At 42.6% G+C, this 22795-nt stretch overlaps 1 protein-coding gene across 8 annotated transcripts in view; it reads left to right on the top strand.

Moving 5' to 3' along the window:
* nav1b (neuron navigator 1b) overlaps positions 1–22795 on the top strand; it is a 65729-nt gene that overhangs the window by 20044 nt on the left and 22890 nt on the right. For 3 of the 8 annotated variants that reach the window (XM_052075000.1, XM_052074998.1, XM_052074997.1), the window contains 4 exons: positions 8724–8826; positions 9596–9937; positions 20400–20550; positions 21476–21779. In XM_052075000.1, the coding sequence (XP_051930960.1) occupies positions 8724–8826; positions 9596–9937; positions 20400–20550; positions 21476–21779 (900 nt within the window). Of the gene's footprint in view, positions 1–3341; positions 4385–8723; positions 8827–9595; positions 9938–20399; positions 20551–21475; positions 21780–22795 lie in introns of those variants that run through there. The other 5 variants (XM_052074994.1, XM_052075001.1, XM_052074996.1 and 2 more) reach the window with 3 other exon arrangements.

Genomic DNA, 22795 nt, shown 5'->3' on the forward strand with positions numbered 1-22795 from the left:
CCTCCACCGCTTGCCTTCCCTTGCTCTGCACTTTACTCACCAGTGCTTCAGCACATTTGCGTATTCCGTCACTTTATTGCTGCAGATTCACTGACTTTGGCGGTGATCATTAATTATCAGTGCTAAAGAGGCGAAACAGAGCTTGATGTTCATTGTGAGATTTTCTTCAACAAGTTCTCATCTAGAACATTGTTTTTCCGCGGACAAATAGCTTGGGGCAACGTTGATAATTTTATCAACAACGTCCCAGTCGATCGTTGTGTTGTGATGACGTCCTTACGGGCTCAAATCAAGCGTAGCGTTACTTCCTTCCTCGTGATGGCGAGAGCTCATCTCAAAACAAACAACATAATTGTGTTCCGGGAAATTTGCTTTATGGAAATTAGTCACCCAAGGACTATTTTACATTCTCTCCTTCGGAACAATCACACTATTGTGCCACTGTTGGGTGTGGGCCCGTGACCTCTAGTCAGACCAAGTTGGGAGGGAATTGAACATATTCCCAGAAACTAATTGCCAGAACAAATGCAGTAGTCCGTGTCCTTACGTAAGTTGCCATCTTAGTGCTTCTTTAAAGAAAAGCACTGGTGTGGATTCGAAGCCTGTTGTGACAGTCTTGGACTTTGGGTTTGCACCATGGAGTATGGTGACATAATGGGCAACACCCCAGAAACACATTGACTTTGAGTCATATAAAGTACTACCACATGACATTATGAAAAATCCTAGGAGCTGTATGTAAGCTTGAAAATATTTGAGCCCACTAAGATTTTTTTTTTTCCTTTACCATAATAGTCTTGATGTTTTTTTGCTTTGCTGACTGGCTGGGTGGAATAAATATCATGGTTCTGCTGAATTTATCTAGTTATTTTGGCTCAAGTTGAAGTTTCCAAATATGTTCCTTCTGCCTCGATAAACGTTTTATGCAGGCCCAAGGTCGCTTTATACAAAAAGCATTACTTTTAATTATTATGGACATCCTGTATATGAAATGAATTCCACTACGGGAAACATGTTGAACTAGTATTTTTAACAGGACAGCACAGTGGTCTACTGGTTAGCTCCGGCCTTCCTGTATGGAGTTTGCATATTCCAAACCAAACTAACTTTTTATAGAATAGTTCTGGGAGTTGCAATGAGTAGCCTATTCTACAAAGTACATGACACTTTTGCAAGGGACGCTGTGGGACCGTGTATGCGTTGTGTGTCCCAGAGTGCACTTCTTCTTGTCAGTCCCCCTCTGTGTGCTGTGTCGTGTGAATTGTTATGATATCTACAATGTGGAATATTTTCAAGTAGGATTAGTCTCATGTGTCAATAAAGAGACAGCATGCTAAACTCTGCTTGCGTGTGTGTGTGTGTGTGTGTGTGTGTGTTGTGTGTGTGAGCGCGCGCGCGCACATATAATTACATGTTTCTTATGCATAGTTTTATGTGTGGTTATGGGCGTGTTAACTTGCTTCCATTGGCACTTGTAACTTGCGCAAGCTCCTATAGTGGACATTTTAAAATCTTTCCATGTATTTATTTTTTGACAAGAAGGCAATATTGCCTTCTTGCCCATCATGTCCTCACTGAAGATTTCAGCATGTTTAAGTGTTATAACTCAACGCTTAAACAAGCAATCTGGATTAGCATTAAGGGTAAATGCAGTTGCTCCAGTTGTTCCAGCGACTGATGCCTCAACAGTTGTTGCTGGGTGCTTTTGTGTGAGTGTGTGTGTGTGTGTCTTTGTGTGTGTGTGTGTGCGTCTGCGCGTGCGCGTGCGTGTGCGTGTGCGTGTGCGTGTGTGTGTGTGTGTGTGTGTGTGTGTGTGTCTGTGTGTGTGTGGGAGAGAGAGAGAGAGACAGACAGAGAGACAGAGACAGAGTCAATATGAGTGGCTTTGCATTCAGAGTCCGGGTGGGCATTTTTTAAAATTTTGCATTTAGCTGATTGTACACTTGAAATGTGTGTCGTAGTCACAGGATCCTAAAAGTTGGTGGCAAACAAACGGATTGAGGCCCAATTACGCTGGTTAAGCAGGCTGCTGTCGTAACCTAGTAAGACCAAGCATTCGAAAGGGAATGCGGTGAGGTTTCCGCCGCTGGTGGATTTAGTGCGCATAGTGTTGTTTGTATTTATATTTATTTTCTACCCTACTAACGCAGGCAACTGCAGTAACATTGCTGCTGATGAATTGCATCAGTCGGCATAGTCATAATAGAGGTGAATCTCTCAACATGCTGCTGTTGGTAATATTTTCAGATTTTTAACATCTTTAAATTGTGAGGGACTCCACACATGAGGAAAGAGTGGACAGCTTCTGAATCGGCTATTGTTCCCTCTTCTGTCACGGAGTCGATGGCTCTGCCAACCTCTGTGTTGACCACACACACACACACATACACACATACACACACACACACACACATAAAGAATTATGAGTGTAAATATTGAACAGATTTCACATTTATCATTGTCGGCCTCCGGGCTCTTAAATCGTTCAGAGAGGTAAAACCACTCTTAACCTGACAGAGACATCTGACAATCAGGCCTTGCTGACTTTGAATGAAAGAGAGGAAAAATGCTGAAATTCATCCCATTTATCTCGCGTGTACTCCACTCAAGGAGACATATTTACGGAACAACAGATTAAGTGTCGGAAAACAGGGTAGAGCAGAGACTTGGAAGGTAAGATCTGTTCGATCTTAAGATCAGCATATGTTTATTTGTGTTATTTCAGGAAGTACAGTATATCATCAAGCCTGGTTTTACCAGAGGAAAGATGTCAATCAGGACTAGAACTACATTGAGCTGAGTCCGTACAGTGAAGGGCCATAATGCCTTTAGTGTTCCTTTTTTTGTTTTGGAATATCGTAATTCTGTCTCAATTTTATATTGTAGATAGATATAGATATGTATATTATATTCAATAATTCTGTCTGACTTTTTATATTGTAGAAAGAACCCCCCCCCCCATGCTGTGAAATAAACAATCAACAATCGTTACATTTCTAGAATACGGATCAAGGAAATTCCTCTCAGTGTCCTGCCCCTAACTGACTAATCAATATCAACAGGCTACAGGGTCAGCTCACAAATGCTGAGTGCTGAGAAACTGCCTCAATAGGAGAGACGATGGGGGTGGTGGCGGCGCTTGAAAGAACAAAGGCTTTTGACAAACCAGGAGAAAAATGCTCCATTGCATCAGACTGGTGCTATTTTTTTTTAATCTTTCCCAGTGAGAAATGCGAGAATGTGCAAATCCAGGGAAAAGCGATGAAGAGGAGAAGGGAGGAGTGGGAGGTAAGAGAGGGAGGAGAAAGAAGAAGAGGAGGAGGGGAGCGTCGATCCGTCTGCCGCCGCTGTCATTCTGCTGCTGCGCACTGCCGCCGCAGGAGGGGTGCGTTTGGAGGGAGGCGTGTGGTGGACGGGTGAAAAAAAAAATAAAAAGAAGAAGGTGGGGAAAAAAATCAGGACGTTAGGGAAGGGAGCGCTTGGGCAGCACTGCAACAGCTGCAGCAGAAGAGAGCAAGAGAGAGGGGAAGGAAGCAAGGAGGAGGAGGTTACAGGATTGCTGCAAGAGGAAACCTTTTTTTCTTGCGGGATTTCTTTGTGCCAGGAAGAAGGTTACAACGTGGAACCTCATTTTTCTCCTTTGCTGCTGATGCTCATCTCTTGGTCCCTCATGCAGCAGGCCTGCTTGGAAGTAGTGTGAAAGGCAGGGAAGGAGATTTCAAGATGGATAGCTCCAAAGCGTACAGCCAAGCAGATGGCAAAGGACTTGGCTTCGGGGCCAAGAGGCCCAAACCTGGGGTGCCTCAGAGTACCCAGCGGGGAGAACTCAAGGTTTACCGGGCGGGTAGCACCGAGGGCAGGCTGCCTGTGGCGTCCAGTCTCCGCAAGCAGAGGTCCATGACCAACCTGGCTGTGCTTACCGACGCCGAGAAGAAGTTGCACCTTTACGAGCCCAAGTGGTGCGATGACATGGCCAAGCCCGGGGTGGCTGGTTTGAGGAAGACGGGCAAGCCAACGGGCAAGGTGCCGGGTGGTGGCGCCCCACTTTCTCGCAACCTCTCCAAGTCGGAGCACTCTCTCTTCCAAGGCAAACACAAGCCATTTGCCCCTCTGGCGGCAGCTCCCGGCAAGCAAAGTCGCATCCCTCGCGCTCCTTATGCGGAGGTCAAGCCCCTCAGCAAGGCCCCAGAGGATGGTCGGTCTGATGACGAAATCCTCTCCAGCAAGGCCAAGGCGGCCCCGAAAAAAACGGGAGCCGCAGGGGATTCTGGCTCCAAGGGCCAGGAGGAAGAAGGTGCGGACAAAGCCTTCCTGAAGGTGGACCCCGAGCTTGTGGTGACAGTGCTGGGTGACCTGGAGCAGCTGCTCTTCAGCCAGATGTTAGGTGAGTGAAGCAGTGTCAGGTTCAAGGAAATATGAGGGTGCTTTGGTAGTGCAGTGTTTCACATTGCGAACTTTTGTGGTGCTTGGATCGTTTTGACCACCGACACTCTGCAACTTGACTCGCGACAGGCTAAGTGATAGAAATGGATGGGAAGTTGTTTCCGTTGATGGTAGTGTAGTGGTTCACATCGCTGACTATTGTACAACTTTGAACGATTTTGATCACCATAGTTGTGTGATTGATCAGGGACTTGTTCAAGGTATAATTGCCCAGTTAGTTGAAATGGGTCCACCTTGCCCATTGAACATGATTAGCGACAGAAAAAGGACGGAGGGAGTTTTCATCATTTGTCGCATACTTTTTTTCGCGATGTACAGGATTGATTTGTTTGATCTGATTTCTGTACTTCTGCAGTTGACTAACATTTTGTCCAAGATGTAGATGCCGAGATTCAACTTGGTTAAACGTGCACCCACAACCCTGAACTGAAAAAAAAAAATGCCGAAAATGGATGGAGGAGCTTTGGCCACTGGTAATTTAGTGGTTTACATGGCTGAATTTTGTGCAGCTGGGCTAAGTCTGATCACTGCGGTTCTGTAATTGACTAGTGGCGGGTTGTACCTAAGCCAGCTGGGATAGACTCCAGCTGTGCTAATCGTTTACAGTCAACTCTGCCAACCTGTTCAGGAGGTAGTCCATGTCTCACCCTAAAGCTGGCAATAGGCTCACCTTGAGTAGCTTGAAAAATGAATAGATGGTGTGGTTGTGTAATGGTTCACCTAGCTGATTACCCTCAAGATCAACTCTACAGACCAGTCGAGGATGTTGTCTGCCTTTGAGCTCAGGTCAGCTGGAATAGGCTCCTAGTTTGAAAAATGGGAGGATGAAGACCACCGCCCAATTCGTGCGAGCCTGAATCCTCAATAGGCAGCTCCACGCCCAAACAGAGCCACTCGGCACCTGCTCGCACCGCACAGCCTCGACAAATTCTGTTCGCATCACAAAATAATCCCACATATTCCCTCAGAAAATGAATTGTTTTCCAGCGAGACGTTTTCATTGGTAGCAATAGTGGTCATGTGCTGTGCTGCATTGTTCTTCCTCTCCCTCAGCGAGTGACTGTGAGTATGACAAACGTGCGTTTTCCGATCAACATAATTGCGAGGGGAAACACAAAAGCACCCGAGGGCGCAGCGGTGAGGATGAGTACAAGCAGCCTGATCTCTCCTGTCAAAACCTCATGTTTGCTGCTCCCCAAACCAGAAAAAAATGCATCGAACCGGTGTGCCAGCCATATTGAATAGATTTTCGAGGCGCAGACGCACATTTTGCCTCCTCTTGGCTCCATTCATGTGTTAGTGTGCTGACAGATGGTTAGCACCCTGTGTGCAAATGGCAGACAGATGATGGGGTCTTCTCTTTTGGTGGATAGAGGTCACTTTTATCAGAAAAGTGTGATTGATCACGGATTCAGAAATGTTTTTGTTCTTTTGCAGGCCCCCTAATGCTCAGTTTTGATTGACGCTGTCAGAGAGGTAATTGATCAATTTGCTTCAGGTTACCGCATGACATCATCCTGAGAGCTTGTTCTAATATTCCAGTGACCTTATTTCGCGACATTAATCGAAGCGAGCGACTGCGGGTCAGCATGATGCAGAGTAGTTCCACACCACCGCAAACTGCAGTCATATTGTTATCTTTGCGACAGCAAGAATGTCCTGCTGCATATCAGGTCTTGAGGATGAAATACATGAATAACATGGTACTTACTGTAAATAAAATCATTAGTTGTGGTATTGATGAGCGCATGTTCCCGGTTACATCGTAATGAATACATTTGAGCTGATTAAACACATTACACATGCTTCGTTAACCCATCTGCATGCCTGTGAGGCATATTGGTTGTTTATTAAGACGCATACATCACAGGTATAGTGCCTTGCAAAAGTATTCACCCCCTTGGCTTTTTAACCTATTTTGTTACATCGCAGCCTCTAATTTGAATTTTATTTGATGGACCTGCACAAAATAGTCTGTTTTCAAGAGAAATAAGAAATATAATTTCATATTTTTTTGAAATTAAAAAAACTAACTCATATGCAAGCTGTATTGATTTACCCCCTTTGTTATGAATCACGTAAAAAAGCTCTGATGCAACCAGTTTCCTTCAAAAGGCATATCATTAGTGAAATGAAGTCCTCTTGTGTGCAAGTGTTACATGAGCTGTCACATACCTTATCTGAAAGGTCCCAAATTGTGTAAAACAAAAACAAGATGCTCCGCTAACCGACCACAGCTATGAAGAACAAGGAAATGTCAGCCTCGAGTCAGGGTTGGGTTAAAAAAAAAAAAAAAAAATCTAAATTTGTGGATGATCCTCAAGAGCACCATCAAGTCCATCATAATCAAATGGAAATAACCCAGGACCAAAATAAACCTGCCAAGAGACGGTTGGTGAGTAAATTCGCAGATCAGGCAGTTGGACATTAATCAGAGAGGCAGCACATAGATGAAACAAAAACAAAACAAAACACTGGAGGAGATGCAGAGTTCAACAACAGAGGCTGGAATATCTGTCCATTAGGACCACAATAAGTCATGCATTCCATTCTTTTTTTTTTTTTTACTTTTAGCTAAAAATACGAAGACATGTTTTGAATTAGCAAACAAGGCATATGGGAGACTCCCGAAAGTTATGGAGGAAAGTATTCTCTTCAAATAGGAGTGAAACGGATCTTTTCGACCATCCAGGAAAACATTGTCTCGTGCATCATCTTCAGAACACCATCCTCACTGTGAAACATGCTGTGAGGATGTTTTCCAACAGCAGTCACTAGGAAACTCGTCAGCGGTGTGAAAGGGAGACAGTGACTCTCTAGAGGAGTGGTTTTTTACCTGGGTTCGATCTAACCCTTGAGGTTCGGTAAATTAGTCTCAGAGGTTCGACGGAGCCTCTGCCATGGAGGTTAAGACACACCCGATTTGTTATGACACGCCTGCTTAGCCATCAGTGGCTGCAGGTGATCACATGGCATTACTTGTCCAATCAGTGCTGCGGGAAATTTAGTTAGCTCAGTAGTCAAAGTGTGACTGTCGTGATCGTACGTCATGCACGGTTCATTTTGTGCACAATTAAAAACAACTTACACTTCTGTCTTGAAATTTTATTTTGTTTTTTTTCCAGTTTCATAAATGTGTTTCCTATGTGTTGAATTTCTAAAAAAAAAAAGAATCATCTTTTTATTTTTCTCTAATGAAGGGTTCGATGAATGTGCATATGAACTGGTTGGGTTCGGTGCCTCTAACAAGGTTAGGAACCAGTCCTCTCAAGTAAAACAAAGTGGGGGGTGAATACTTTTGCAAAGCGCTGTATGTATGGAATTCTATTACCGGGATCCAATTACATTGTTTTATTTATGGCAACTGCTAAATGTCTGGATATTGCAGGATGAATGGGAAGTTCGATTGGACACTATGAATGTGTTTCTACTGCAGAGAAACTGTTGGAAGTGTGTTTTTTTTTTTGTTTTTTTGGTAGCTTCATTGTTGTTTCGTAGGTTTGTGCGATATGATCAATGAACAGTTTTTTTAAAAGACCATATAAAAGTTGCATCGACACAGATTCCAGGTCATGATGATGACAGACTCTCATCCACATAAAAGGGATATCGTTATATTGGCACTAACATAAAAACTAGACATGGAGGGCAGCATGGCGGGGCTGTGTGTTGACCTAACATTTCATCGTAACGATATTTGATCGGTCATGCAAGAGTTTCTCAAATGTCGCAATATCCCCCAAGACTTATGCCGAGAGAAAGGAAGACGGGCATGGAGTCAGTGGTGCTGCCTGCGAGGATAAAAGGGATCATATACTTAACTTGCTGGCATTTTAAGGAAGCCGCTGTCCGCAGAGAAGAAGTACTCCGCACATCTGCAGTGTGTACAGGAGAAAAGCCATCGCTTCTGTCTTTTTTTTAAAACCATAAATCAATGCTCCTGTCAAGTGCTTCCTTGAGATCTCTCTGATCTAACTCTTTGCTTCTTGGAAATTGAATGTGAGTTGTTACAAGGCGCTCGTTTCAAATCGGGGGACTTTTTTTTTTTTTGTGTCGCACTTAGGATACATCTTTCATTTACAGGAAATTCCCACTTGTCATCCACTTAAGAAAGAACACGCTTTCTTTGAGCCGGATGTGGCTATCATTGCGATGTGATAGCCATGATCACTAAATTTAATCATCTCCAGTAGTATAAGCCAGTGTACTAAGAGGTTAAATGTATTACTTTCCACAAAACTTAGCGAGCACCGTATTTGCTTTTTGAAATCGATCCACAGATCCCGAGTCGCAGAGGAAGCGCACGGTACAAAACGTCCTCGACCTTCGCCAGAATTTAGAAGACACAATGTTGAGTTTACGGGGCTCTCAGCACAGCCACAGGTGAGCACAACACCAACAAAATGAACCGTCACACAAGTAGAAGCAGAACTTCACTTTATTAAAAGTAATGAAACAGCCTCAGATCAAGTGCCAACAGCAACATAATAGTCTTCCTTCTGGGATAGTGCCAAGAATGACAGTGTTCCTGTTGTAGTCCAATTTACTCTGGCTGCTGCTCGAAAGTGGCTCTGAATCTTCACCCCAGCCAACTCATCTCATGGGCAGAGACACTCGGTTTGGGGGGGAGCTGGTTATCTTCGGAATTTGCCCCATTGTTTTCTTAAAAAAGGCATTGGTTGTTTAAATTCATACCATTCTGACCCAACTATTCGTATACAAGCAATAAACAAAGTAAAATTCCCATAATACAGTGTGTCCCCTTTAAAGCCTTTAACTCTAGTGATGGGAAATTGATGCATGCCTCTCTCCAAACTGGAGCAGGTCAGTTCAATTCCTCTGCTGATAAATTATCTAACAAGGACGACTAAAAATACTCCAATGGTCGTCGTCGTCATAGTATTTATTGAGGTAACTCTGTGCCTATAGTTATGTAATGACTAGCGCACTCACACAAGATGTTCCCATTCTTGCTGAGAGTACCTTTCAACCCCTTGACCGATATACAAGAAGAAAACTTAACAGAGCACAGATAAATGGGAATACTGCCACTCTGGACGCCTGGTTCGAGTTGACCATCTGAAGTCAAACGCCCCAAAACAGAAATGGAAGTGTACCTAATGCAGTGTCTTCTGCAATTGCGTGTCCACAGCTGTGCGGACAGCAGCAACGTGGGCTACGACAGTGATGACACCAATGCTCGCAGTATGTCCAGCCTGTCCAACCGTTCCTCGCCGCTGTCCTGGCGCCACGGGCAAGCCAGCCCTCGCCTCCAGGCAGGCGACGCCCCGTCCTCCTCGGCGGGGGGTTACCAGGGTTCCAAGACGCTCACCCAGTACGTCGCCCAAACCATGCCGGCTCGCTGCTCGGGTAGGCTGAGCGGGACATCACGTGTGGATCTTCTGGACGACGGAGACCTCAAGTCCGGCTGCTTGAGCGATAGTGACCTTCTGGGGAAGAACCTCCCGGATGATGACGACAACCTCACTAATGGGTAAGTAGCATGGATGTATAGGATGTCCTGTTTCCGTGGCAACAGACATCCTTGTTTTCAGTGGTGACTGCAAATGCCCTTTTTGGTGTCTATTGGCACATTTCAACCACAGCAATGACCTTTTTTTACAATTTGAAGCTATGCCACAAACTGTACATTAATCCCAAAATAATATACAGTCATATAATATCAACGTTCTCTTGCAACATTTCCCTTATTAAAAAAAAAAAAGACTTGGGGGTTAGGGGGTTTGCTGGTTATAAGACTTGCAATATGGGTGATGCTGTTTTCATCACCGAATAAAACTCCGCTTTACAGCGTGTTTGTGATTTTGTCTTCTCTCCAACCTTTTTTTTTGGTTACCAACCTACGTTACCATTCTGGTCTCATTCCATGCTGTCGGACTCTTATATTGCCTGTCGATCACCGGGCCACCCCATTGTGAGGTCGACATGCAAGGCTGTATTTTCATGTTGTTGTTGATATTAGGCGCCACGGCGGTCAACTGGTTAGCACATCTGCCTCACAATGAACAGCTGCAGGATTCGATTCCAGCTCAGGCCTTCCAGTGTGGAGTACTCCCAGAACTCCAGCATTCCAAAAACATGTGTGGCAGGTTAATGGAACACTCTATATTACCCCTGGATGTGTGTGTGAGTGTGGATGGTTGTCCGTCTCTGTGTGCCCTGCGATTGGTTGGCAGACCAGTTAAGGGTGTACCACGCCTACTGCCGGAAGACAGCCGGGATAGGCTCCAGCACGCCCGTGACCCTTGTGAGGAAAGCGGATTCGAAAATGGATGGATGGATGAATGGATTGTTCAGATAATAGCAGAGTTCAGTTGAAGTTGAGGCAGGCAAACTAAAAAGCAGCAAACGGCAGTTAATAAAAAGGGAATCATATTCCCAATGCCCTGTTTTTGCAGTAATTCAACAACTTTGACATACCTGACAGTGTCTTCTTGCAAATATTGAACAATTCTGCTCTGTTCAATAGGCGGTGGCCGGCCACCCGCTTCCATCACTATTCTTGGAAATCAAAACACTCCTTTGTCAAAGTGCTCACAACAGGAGTTTTTTTTTCCACCATGGAGGCAATCTTAAAAACCCACCAGGTTTTCCCTCAGTTATGCAACCAGACCAGAATAGATCTTTTGAGGTACACAAGTCGTTTTGCATTAAGGAAAGAGACGGTTTTATATGGCTGGAAAGTGGAAAATTGAACATGTCAAACGCATCAATGTAGAACTTATTAAAAAAATGTCATACCACTAGGATGCAATATTTTTACTCGTCATTTGATTTCAGTATGGCGCCACGTGCAAAGGCCTTGACAGAAGATCCTCAATAGTGTCATAAAGATCAGATGATGCCTTGGACAAAATATGGTCAAGCGGGACTCTGGAAAATGGTGTGCTTCCAACAGTGCTTCTCTTAGTGCACAAAGCAAGACCCACAAAAGAATGTTTGGATGAGATTGGTATGGAAGAAGCCTATCAAAACTCGAACTTACAAATGAAAGTGAAAGGTCTTCCTACAAGAGTGGAAGCAGTCTTAGCTGCTAGACTAAATATTTCCTGTAGTCAAGCATAATGTGATGAAAGTCCAGTCGAAGTGGAGTAAACGATTATGTCACTGTAATTTTTACAGCCAGGCCCCAAACTTGTTTTTCCCCCCCAACGGACCCATTTCACATGAAGCTGTACTTCGATGGAGCGGCACAGAAACAAAAACAAATGATTAAAAATAATCATCCATTATCGTCACTTCGTCGTTATTACAGGCCATATCAAACTGTCAACAGTCAATCAGTCCATCGTGTTAATGTATCCGCACTTCCGGTCTTGCTTCCATCAGTAAATTTCACCAGTCTTTCTATTATCAGTCTGTCAGTGCCCCCACCCTCACCAAGAGAAAACCCACGTCAAAAACTAAACAAACGTGTATAGTTAATCATGTCGATACCCATAAATAAGTCCCCCAAAATACCACTGAATCACTCTGCCAGTTCCTCTCCTATTGAAGATGCTGTCAGAGGTCAGTTCGAGGCCACCCTGCCGCTAAGGCAGCACTCCTTTTGCCATTAGTAGTCCCCGCCCCTCACCACATACACAATAAATGTGTGAGACGACGGCCTATTGCTCACTGCAAATGCATTGTGTAAAGGGCTTTATTTTGAACACAATAGCCGTAATTAGTGGGAGTCTTGAGATTTGTACTCTCTTCAATCGGCCACTGTTTCTCATCTTGTCTTCTATAGCACAGAATGTTGTAAGATAAAATATCACAGACAGGGTTCCTGAAACATTAAGCGAGGGCTCATTCTTTGTTGCTTGCAACACTAAGATGGGGATTGGAATTGTCGTCTGATGTATGATGTCGGTGACAGACCTCCAGTAACTGTGAGTACAAGACGACAATGGAAACAGCTGCTGCCTGGTTTTTAATGCCCTGGGGGAAGTTGTTCCATGCGCACATATCACAGAATTGGCATGTCAGAGACCAACGCCAAGGTCAGCCACCCCTCCCAAAAAAATTGGTCCAAAAAAAATAAATAACCACCACGTTTTGCCCGCAAAGTGACAAGAAAATACCAGTCTCAGCTGGTAAAAGGCATCACTTGTGGGGGAAATAGTAGGCTCCAAAGACACGCCAAGGTATGAAAATAGTGGCTGCTGTTTTTACTTTTCACCTCTCTAATTTGCAAGGGTGTTTAGTCTGTATCTCCATAGGTTTCTATTTATTTTCTGTATTACAAATCTGCTTTTCTACTCACACTTTAGAAATTCCACGCTACATTTGCAGTCCTACTGTACATCCACACTCACACACACACACACACACACACACACACACACACACACACACACACACACACACACACACACACACACACACACACACACACACACTCCAAAACTCATTGAGAACCGTCGCACCCCAGCTCTTGAAAATAGATCAGGCTGCTCCAATGTAACCATGGCAACAAGCTAGAAATCATCAGTAAGACCCCCCTATCCCTTAGTGAGGCTTACTTCAGCACTTGTGATTAGCCTTTAATAATTTCAATATGAATATCTTAGTCATCACCTATATAAGTATGATAATAATGTTGAATGGCTTGAACTAATCTTTAAGTCAAGTCAAGTCAACAGTATTTATAGAGCACTTTCAAACAGCCATCGCTGCATACAAAGAGCTGTACACGGACCAATTTAACATGCACAATAAACAGTAAGACAAATCGGTAATAAAGGCGGTAGAAAGCACCAAACAGTAAAACCAAGAACAAATCTAAGTCATGCTGAGTCGAATGCCAAAGACTACAAGTGAGTTTTGAGGAGGGCTTTGAAGATGGGCAGCGAGGAGGTTTGCCGAATGTTCAGTGGGAGGTCATTCCAGAGAGAGTGACCAGCAACAGAAAAGGCTCGGTCCCCTCTGAGCCTCAGTTTAGTTCTTGGTACTTCTAATAATATTAATAATTTATATTATAATTATAATTTATTTATTATAATTTATATTTATATATATAATTTCCAGTAGCCAGTACAGAGCTGTACAGGAATAGAACAAGCTCGATAATGTGTATAATGGCTATTGATCAGCCACACTGCACAGGCATGTGTACGCCGCATCATCACTGCGACTTCGGTATCACTCACGTCATACAATACATCATTACTGTACTCTTTTACAGTATATCTCATCCAGCTACATTAGCGAAGCAGTAGCATTTATCTATACTATACTGCGCTACACTTTATTTCTACTCTATCATACAATTACCATACAATTACCATTTTGTTGTTGTAGCATAATGTACCATGCCACATTGAAAAAAAATGACGCTCATATCGAACCTTGGCCATCCAATAAACATACCGTATCGCACCATACCTTGCAATTACTGGTACCACACCCCATATAATCATCATCATCACCATCATCATCATACCATACAATTATCAGGATATATTGTGCCGTACCAAATCATATAATACAAATTCCCAGAGATGGGCACTTAACCCTATTTTGCCGGTCCGTCCTCTGCCCCCAACCAGGTACCCTTCCGTCATCGCCTCTCCGTTTTTATTCACAGGACCGTTCCGTCCCAGCAACGGAATGCTCATCTCTGTCAATTACCACACTATATTGAATCATACAATTACCATTTGGTATCAGATCATACCAAACCATATTATTCCAAACAATTAGCATACCGTACCCTACCATACCATACTATACTTTACTATTACATACCATACATACTGTACCACACTGTATCATAAGGCATTTTAAATTTCTGTAAAATTCCTTATGATATGGGGTCATGGGTCATGTAGAACCTTCTTCAAAAAAGTTTTAAGTGTGTGTGTGTGTGTGTGTTTTGCTAGTAATTCTGTTTTTAAGACATTTTTACATTATATAAGGCAAGAATTAAAATTTATTAAGCAGTATTAGGAAGTCGGCATCCATGCATTGCTAATGGACACCATTCTATTTAACCCTCGTAGTCCACTGCTTGCGATAAATGTAAAATTATGTCTTTGAAGCAAAGGCAAAGGCATTCGGAAAAACACGAGAGAGCTGAAACGTATGGGGTAGGGGGGTTCTAAAATGGCCTAAATTTCATGACGTCACCGGCTGGTAATTCTCAGGCATTGCAGCAATAACAAAAAGTGTTTTGATTCCGTAATCTTCACAATTTACATATTTTGCACCATAGAGACCCATTATAATTCAATTTTTTTAATGCATCGTAAACCTAATGTGTAAACATGCATTTCACGCGATTTTTACGTCAATCGCTTTGTTTTCGCTTGGACAGACGTATGCATGCCACATTGTTGGGTTGAGGTCATTCCAATTGTGCAACTTTTAGGTGGTGCCAGAGGATCGCAAATGAGTTTGCCTTTTTGCAGGAGGCGTCAAACCAATGCATTTTACATGAACACGTCCGGTTGGGATTGTTAGTAGGGCTTGGTTGAGACCTCCAGACACAATTTTTTTTTCCCTTTGCAAAAAATAAAGAATAAAAAATCCCAAAGAACTAATAAAACCTATATATGTATGGATAGCGCAGATGCCTCTGAACATTTTGAGTGTTTGAAAAAAAAAGAATGTTTGTATAACACAAAATACATCATTACAAAAATTGTAAAATGTGTAACTTAGGGTTTTTTTTCATTTGAAGGACCCAAGGGTTAAACTTTGAACAACAGTCTTGCCTAAGCTAACATTAAGTCTATAACATTGTGTGGCTCATTTGTACTGTAAATAAAAGCAGCATGAAGCTATCCAACATGAATGTACAGTGAAATAGTGAGGAAGGTGACGTAGGACATGCGGAGGTCTGGACAGTGTCTCCTGTGTACTATACATTAAGTACACCGCAGCATAGTGGCAGCAGTACAGTGAACACAATGCAGACTGGTGCGGCAAGCAACAGACCCCAACATGGCTCTGGATATGCTGCCATGGCAACCATCCTCCACTGACCCACTGATGGGGCTGCCTTGTGTGTCACTGTGATTGTGTGTGTGTGTGTGTGTGTGTGTGTGTGTGGTCTCAGGATAAAGTGACACAGAGTGACATTTATCCAATGTCTTTGATATCCAGCCTAAGGTCCATGTACTAGTATGCCCTTAGTCTTCTCTAGTAAGACAATGTAGTGTAACAATGACTAGGGGACATTAGAAGAACTGTCATATTAGTTTTTTTGTTTTTTACAGTGCGAGTGCTACTTTTGGCCTGCTAATACTCGTACAGACCTAAAATGGATATCCTTGATATCAGTTACATATGGTCAGTCGAGTTTCCATAAAACCGTTGACGGATGTATTCAATATTAATAGTACATAAATGCTTAAGCAAATTAAACATCCTCGTCACGTAGCTTAACGCCCATGTACTACTGCGCTATTTGTCTTCACTAGTGGGACAACTTTGGCTGAATAGGACACCTAAATATTACTAGTGAGGCAAAACTGCGCACAAGGTGACAATTGGAATCTACTAAAATACTTCATAACGTGATACAATTCTTCCAGTTAACATCTCACACTTCAATAGCAGCACTTGTATAAATACTCTTTCCAGAATGACTGCTGCCCCTATTGGAGGCATGCATTTTCCCTTCCTTTTTTTAAGTGCATGCTATTCCTTCTTGCTTAAAAGCACTGCTTTAAGAAGCTTCCCTGGCAATGTCATCTCCATGGCAACAGAGATAAGGCTGAGTACACGCGCTCAACACTTTGGCACGTATAGTATGACACCCCAAACGGCCTCGCTGGTGGAAACTAAATGCGTACCAAACGAAAGACATTCTGGACTTAATGAAGGGTTTTGCTGCAGTCATCTCATCCCGGATTTATGGTCCCTGCAGCCTGCACTCAATTTCCCTTTTCCTGGCTCGGGTCGGACCTTTTTTTAGAGCCTCGTGACTGTTGAAGCTTCACATGCTTTTGACCTCAATTGTGTCGCTGTTCTGATCACACGTGAGTCCTTCAATGGCTTTGGTCGTTATTTTGCTTAAGATCATTTAGAAGTACATAATTTAAGCTTTCTTTCTTTTTGTGCTTCCTCTGTTTCTCTATTTTTTTTGTCTACGTGCATTTTGTATGAAAGAACAAAATTGTTAAGCTCCAAAGTTTCCGTGTCGTCATTCATCGTAAAAGTTTTGGTCAACTGCATTTTTACCAGTGATTATTGTTTTCATTTCCATTTGACACCTTACTCCCAATGGTAAAGACCGTTGTTATGTATTTACGTGTTAACACACCGAACAAAAATTTAAATGCAACACTTTTGATTTGCTCCCATTTTTTCATGGGCTGAACTCAGCAATCTGAGACTTTCCAGAAATACAAATGGCCTATTTCTTTCAAATATTGTCCACAAATCTATCTCAGTCTGTCTATGTTAGGATAGGAAATTCAGGGAGACAAGCGCAATCCGATGGCTAAAGTTCTGAAATTCCTTATCCCTGGGATATTTTGATGAAAGCAGTTTATTGAGAAAAACAAAACAAAACTGACCTTCAAATGGTTCTTGTTGAGCACTTATGATGGCGAAAGTTTGACAGATAATCTCCATGATGTCCACTGAGAGAATTTTTTTTTCTTTTACCTGCATTGGGGAATGCCTTGTGTTCAAATGTCATCTGATTTGACCAAATTTGTAGGATTTCAGATCAGTATAGTAAAACAAAGTTGAATTCAGAGCTGATGCAAATGGATCATCGAGGATGGAAAATAATAACTTGAAAACATTCAGATGCTCAAATCAGTCTGTTGGAGTGTGTTGTGCCCTGGAGGATCCTATACGTAAATAGTTTTAATTTATTGCTGTCACGTTACACACAAAGCCAGATTGAAAGACATCTGCGGGCAACGTGGCGTTCCCTCAGCAGAGGGTCAGCAAATAAATGACTCAAGAAAAAGAACAAAACAAAAAGAAAAACCACCCATGTTGCTCCATCAGCTATTTAAATAATGAAGCATCACTCACTGCGGCGCTTAGAGGGAGAAAAAAATAAAAGCGAGACGATGTGCTGGCTCATGAGTTGAGTTCATCCTATAATACTTCATGCTTTGACTCCTTTTGCCAAGTCTTCGTTCTCATGCTGACATGGCACTATTGACGCATCGGGGTTAACACTGACCGAAAAGGCCACATCCATCTGGGTGGGGTAAAAAAATAGATCATGAAACATCGTAATTAAAATGTGCACTAACCATACTGTGGCTAGAAATCAGGCGAGGGTAGAGGGGACTTTTAGGTCTGAAGTTGACAGGCAATTTATTTTTCCAGTCCAGCTTTGCTTTGAACCACTGTCTTGGTAACCCTAACACGAAACATGAAAGTCTTTTGTTGTTGTTATTATACAGATATTTACTTACTGATCTGCCTCATTTCTTTCTGTGTGAAGTGCAGACATGGGAGGCTCAGTTAAAACACATGATGCCTCCTGCTTGATTAGTAATACCAAAGATCAGGGATGGGCAACTGAAATCCTGCAGGGGCCACGGCATTGAATCAAGGCGACTGGCTGACTGCATAGGACCACACGCTTCCTAATATCGTTCATATTTCATATTTGATCAGACCATTTTCAATGCATGTAGAAAAGATCCGCCATCCATCGGAACCCAAGAACAAAGGGTGTGAAGCGAACGACGAAATGATTCCAGATTGTCATTTATTTTTTTGCATTATTTATGCAGAGTTCTGTTGCATAAAAATTACCATTCAAGGACTGCACAAAATGGCTTAACAAGAACCCAGCATTAAGTGTAAAAACTCTTTTTTTCAGAATCATAAAGTCACCCAAAATTCTAATATTATTTAAATCATATGCACGTCCTGCATAGTATTTCAAATGCTCCACAAAATATTAGGCCTACTGGTACTCACATTTTAGTGTAGGGCAGAAAGACCTAGTAAGTAAGTGTGTAAGTGTGAGCGCAACTAAGACATGTCTGTGATATTTGTGATTTTCCGACTTGACACTACAGTCGACCCCATGCATATGCAGGGAGTCATCATCCTTGGCTTCACATATTAGTTTTTTATTCATAGTTTGGATTTTCCAAGTGTTTGCTAGGATTAATGTCCCCAATTTCTCTCCCTTTTTTGTTGAATGTCCATCAGCGTTTAAAAAAAGAAAAAAAAATATATATATATATATATATATATATATATATATATATATATATATATTAATTATATATTTTTTTTACTAAAAAAACATTGAATAATCGGATGCTTTCATGAGCAAAAACAAAAATACGAGCAAAAACCGATTTTTTTTAAGACGATGATGCACTCGAGAGGCAGACACAACAATCTTATCAAATACATCAATGAGACAGTTATGCCACCATCTCTGCAAACTGCAACCATTACATGAATACAATATCAAATACAAAATGTCAATGTAAAAAATGAGGCATTCTTCTTTTTTAATTTGTTTTCAATTTAAATTTTTCATTAAACTGGTGCATATGGGCCCAGATGAAACATTCACTGAGTGTATACTCACTCTAGCTGCTCTGATGTGTATTGTCTTCACCTCCTGCAGTGGTCATTTTCCACAGCAGAGAGAGTGCTAATGAGAGGGGGGAGCTCCAACACTATATACAGTACTAGTCATACCTCCCTGGAGTTCCTGCATGGCGTCATGTCGGGAATTTGTGATGCCACAGAAAAAAAGATATATACCGTTTGTGTGTATATATATATTAATCTGCACATATGCAAAAATATAATAAAATATAACATGAACTTTGGAATCCAAAATAATTGCTCAAACTTATTAATTGCTGGCATTTATTGTTAGCCTATAAGATTCCTTGTTAAGTAAGAAAATGCTGACACTCGCGTTCAAATCAAAACTTATTTTTAAATATTTTATTTTGGGCTGCCGTCTCTTTTTAAGCCAAAGTTAGATTCACAAAGCCACAGCTAATCGTGAAAATGTGTTACAACTGTTACATTTTAAATGTCATTTTGTCTTTCCTAACAACGCAAATTGAGAAAATACATCCACATTTGAATCCAAATATTTGGTAGCGTATTAAATTGGCAAATTTTTGCCAAAGAAAGCTAATGAATACTCAAAAAATTATTTACCGGTATTCAAAAGAATTTTAAGGATTGCTTGCATTTAATCTTTTCATTCCACATTACTATATCTTATCAATAATGAAATATGATTAATGTGGTTCAAGTCCACACTGTCACTTCCATCTTAAACATAAAATGTTAAAACCAGAGACAACGCGTCAAGGTTAATCCTCTGAGAGTTTACTGGCAGTTCCTTGCTAACTTTAGGCTTCTTAGCCAGAAATAGCAATTAGTGGGCAACCAGAAACGACGCAAACCGACCCAGAGAGTTTCCTATTAGTTTACCTTTTCCCACATTTCTGAGAGCAGGCCAGCAGAAACTTGACAACCAACTGTGTAATTATACTGGGCTTGAAGGCGTTTTTTTTTTTTCCGTTTAATATTTACCTCCAGGCGCAGTTGTTTAACTCTGTACAGTTCGTTTGACTCAGGCACCCGTGGCCCCACGCAGGGAAGTCTGTTTTCACTTCGCGGGCACCAGGCCCGATGAGGCAGCATCTGTTTCAAGGCGATGCAGGAGGTTGACAGCGGGATGATGGGGAGTGGTGCTGTCACTCCACTTTTCCTTCACCCGGACCAGACCCTGAGCTAACCATGAACCCGTCAGAGGTCTTTTTAAATCAGGCGTGATTCAGCGGCATACCCCGAAAAAGTTTTCTTTAAAGCAACTGTTTATAAAGACTAAAATAAAAGGTCAGAAATGAGCAAAATCACCCGTATACATAAGTCAGACTCTTTTTTTTTTCTCCAGCTAACATCAGGACTCATCGCCTCGACTGATCTGGCCATCATTTGGTCGTCATTAGCTTTATCCATATTTTGGTTCTTCCTTTCAGCTGGGATGAAAGCAGCTCCATCAGCAGCGGACTCAGTGATGGTGACGGCGAGGTCTCGGATAACCTCAGCTCAGAGGAGTTCAACGCCAGCTCGTCCCTCAACTCGCTCCCTAACACGCCGCTGGGATCCAGACGCAACTCTTCCATCATGGTGAGCTGGAAAAACTCTATTTAAAGCAGCAACACGTAACCATTTGACATCGGGCTGGGATCTTGTTCGATTGAATCGATCAATAAAGCGACAAGCTTTTTAGATTCCTGTTAAGAAATCGACAATGTGAGTGGAAACATTTTCACATTGTTTAGCAAAGAAATTGCGCCCTATATACTGACGGGCCAATGGCAAATCCTGCTTGCATGAACATGTGTACCACAACAGTAAAATGGGTGGAGTAATTTTTACTTAGCCACAATTTTAATCATCAAATTTAGTTGGAATTTCAACATTTTGGAGTACAAACACCTTCCCGCCCACTTGAGTGGTAGTAAATCTTCAGAATGAATCCAAATCTCTTCACTCAGAGTCCGTGAGGCCCCCTACTCTCAGCAGTGTAAAATGTAGGTAAATGATAATCTCATCAGATTAAGGTTTGTTTTAATTGTTTGGAGTACAATAAATCTACTTTTTACGCTCTTTCCAAATGTGAATGTTTATCTCTTTTTCAGAATATAATTTTCCTTAATCAGAGTAAAATGTACTCTATGGATTTTATTTTTGCATTATAATTTGTGGATGCAACAGTTCAGAGGCAACATGTGCACTGTGGTCACCAAACACAAAATGGTGTTTAATTTCACACCAAATGTGTGGGCAGGCAACAAAGAGAGCCAACTATGTGTATGTAAGCATTTAAAAAGTAAATGGTGCATATAACTGTCATAAATCTACAATAGTTTGGGGCTTTACATCCTTGTCATTGTTTTCCCTTCCACTGCTCGGGGCAGTTGATTTGTCTTTGCTTCTTTGCCTCTGGAATGCAGCTGAGATGAAGCAAAGATTACAACTAGCAGTGCAGTCGGTGGGAGATAGCAGACGGCACGCAATCGTTATCCTCACTGCGCCTCTCGTCTCGCAGCAGCTCCGGACCGACGCTGAGAAGCGTTCTCTAGTGGAGAGCGGACTCTCCTGGTACAGTGAGGACGGCAAGGCGGGCCGCAAGATGGACGCATGCGGGTACGACACGGGCAGTCTCAAGACAGAAGCGCCAAGCAAGTGGAGGAAGAAACCGCCAAGTCTGAGCGACGAGCTGAGTGTTAAAGAGGAAGCCAGGAAGCCTCAACATCTGGGTGCGTCGGGAAGCTTTAAGAAGTGTCGGAATCCTCCGGTGGGGGTCACCTCACCTATCACCCACACGTCACAGAGCATGCTGAAGCTGGCAGGTGAGATCCATCGAGTCATGGTTTGCTCAAAAATAGATCTTGAGAAGTTGAATGGAGGGTGAAATTGTAGCTCGTGATTAACAGATCTTTCTCACAGTTTCCCTGTGTCTGCATGGGTTTTCTCTCCATACTCTGGTTTTCTCCCACTTTCCAAAAGCGTGCTTGTTAAGGACGTAACACACTGAGCCACAAGGTCGAACCTCACTAAACTGTTATACAGTATGCGGGTTGAGCTACTAGTTGTGATGAGATGCTGATGGTAGGCCACTCGTTTTGGTGCATGGTGCTGCAACATCACAGACGTAACAGCCAATCAAAAATGAACGGGAGCTTTCACATATCAAAATCTGTTCCCATGTTCTAAACAAGTGAGATCCAGCCTGCCGTCGGCAAGCCCGACTAATACAGTGTATTCTGTATACATACATGGTGGTCCAGTGGTTAGCGCATCGACCTCACAGTGCAGAGCTATCGGGTTCAATTCCAGCTCCGGCCTCCCTGTGTAGAGTTAGCATGTTCTCCCCGGGCATGCGTGGGTTTTCTCCGGGTACTCCGGTTTCCTCCCATATTCCAAGAACATGCATGACAGGCTGATTGAACACTCCAAATTGTCCCTAGTTGTGAATGTGAGCGTGGATGGTTGTTTGTCTTTGTGTGCCCCGCGATTGGCTGGCAACCAGTTCAGGGTGTGCCCCGCCTACTGCCCTGAATATGCCTGGGATAGGCTCCAGCAACCCCCGCGACCCTTGTGAGCATTAAGCGGATCAGAAAATGGATGGATGGATGGATGTTTAACTATATTTATAATTTCACATATAACCTACCTGCGGCTGTCACTAAACACAAAGCAATACTCTCTCTTGATGGGAACCCACTTCTTTCTTGACAATCTCACCATGGTTTTGTGGTTCAATAAACATCATGCTGTGGAAAATACAGTATGTGGCGTCTCATAACTCGATACAGCATCGTATTTTGTGCAGGGCTCTATCGCTCAATGCGTGAGTGTGAGTCAG

The sequence above is a fragment of the Hippocampus zosterae genome, chromosome 9 (genome assembly GCF_025434085.1).
Source record: "Hippocampus zosterae strain Florida chromosome 9, ASM2543408v3, whole genome shotgun sequence".
NCBI lineage: Eukaryota > Metazoa > Chordata > Actinopteri > Syngnathiformes > Syngnathidae > Hippocampus > Hippocampus zosterae.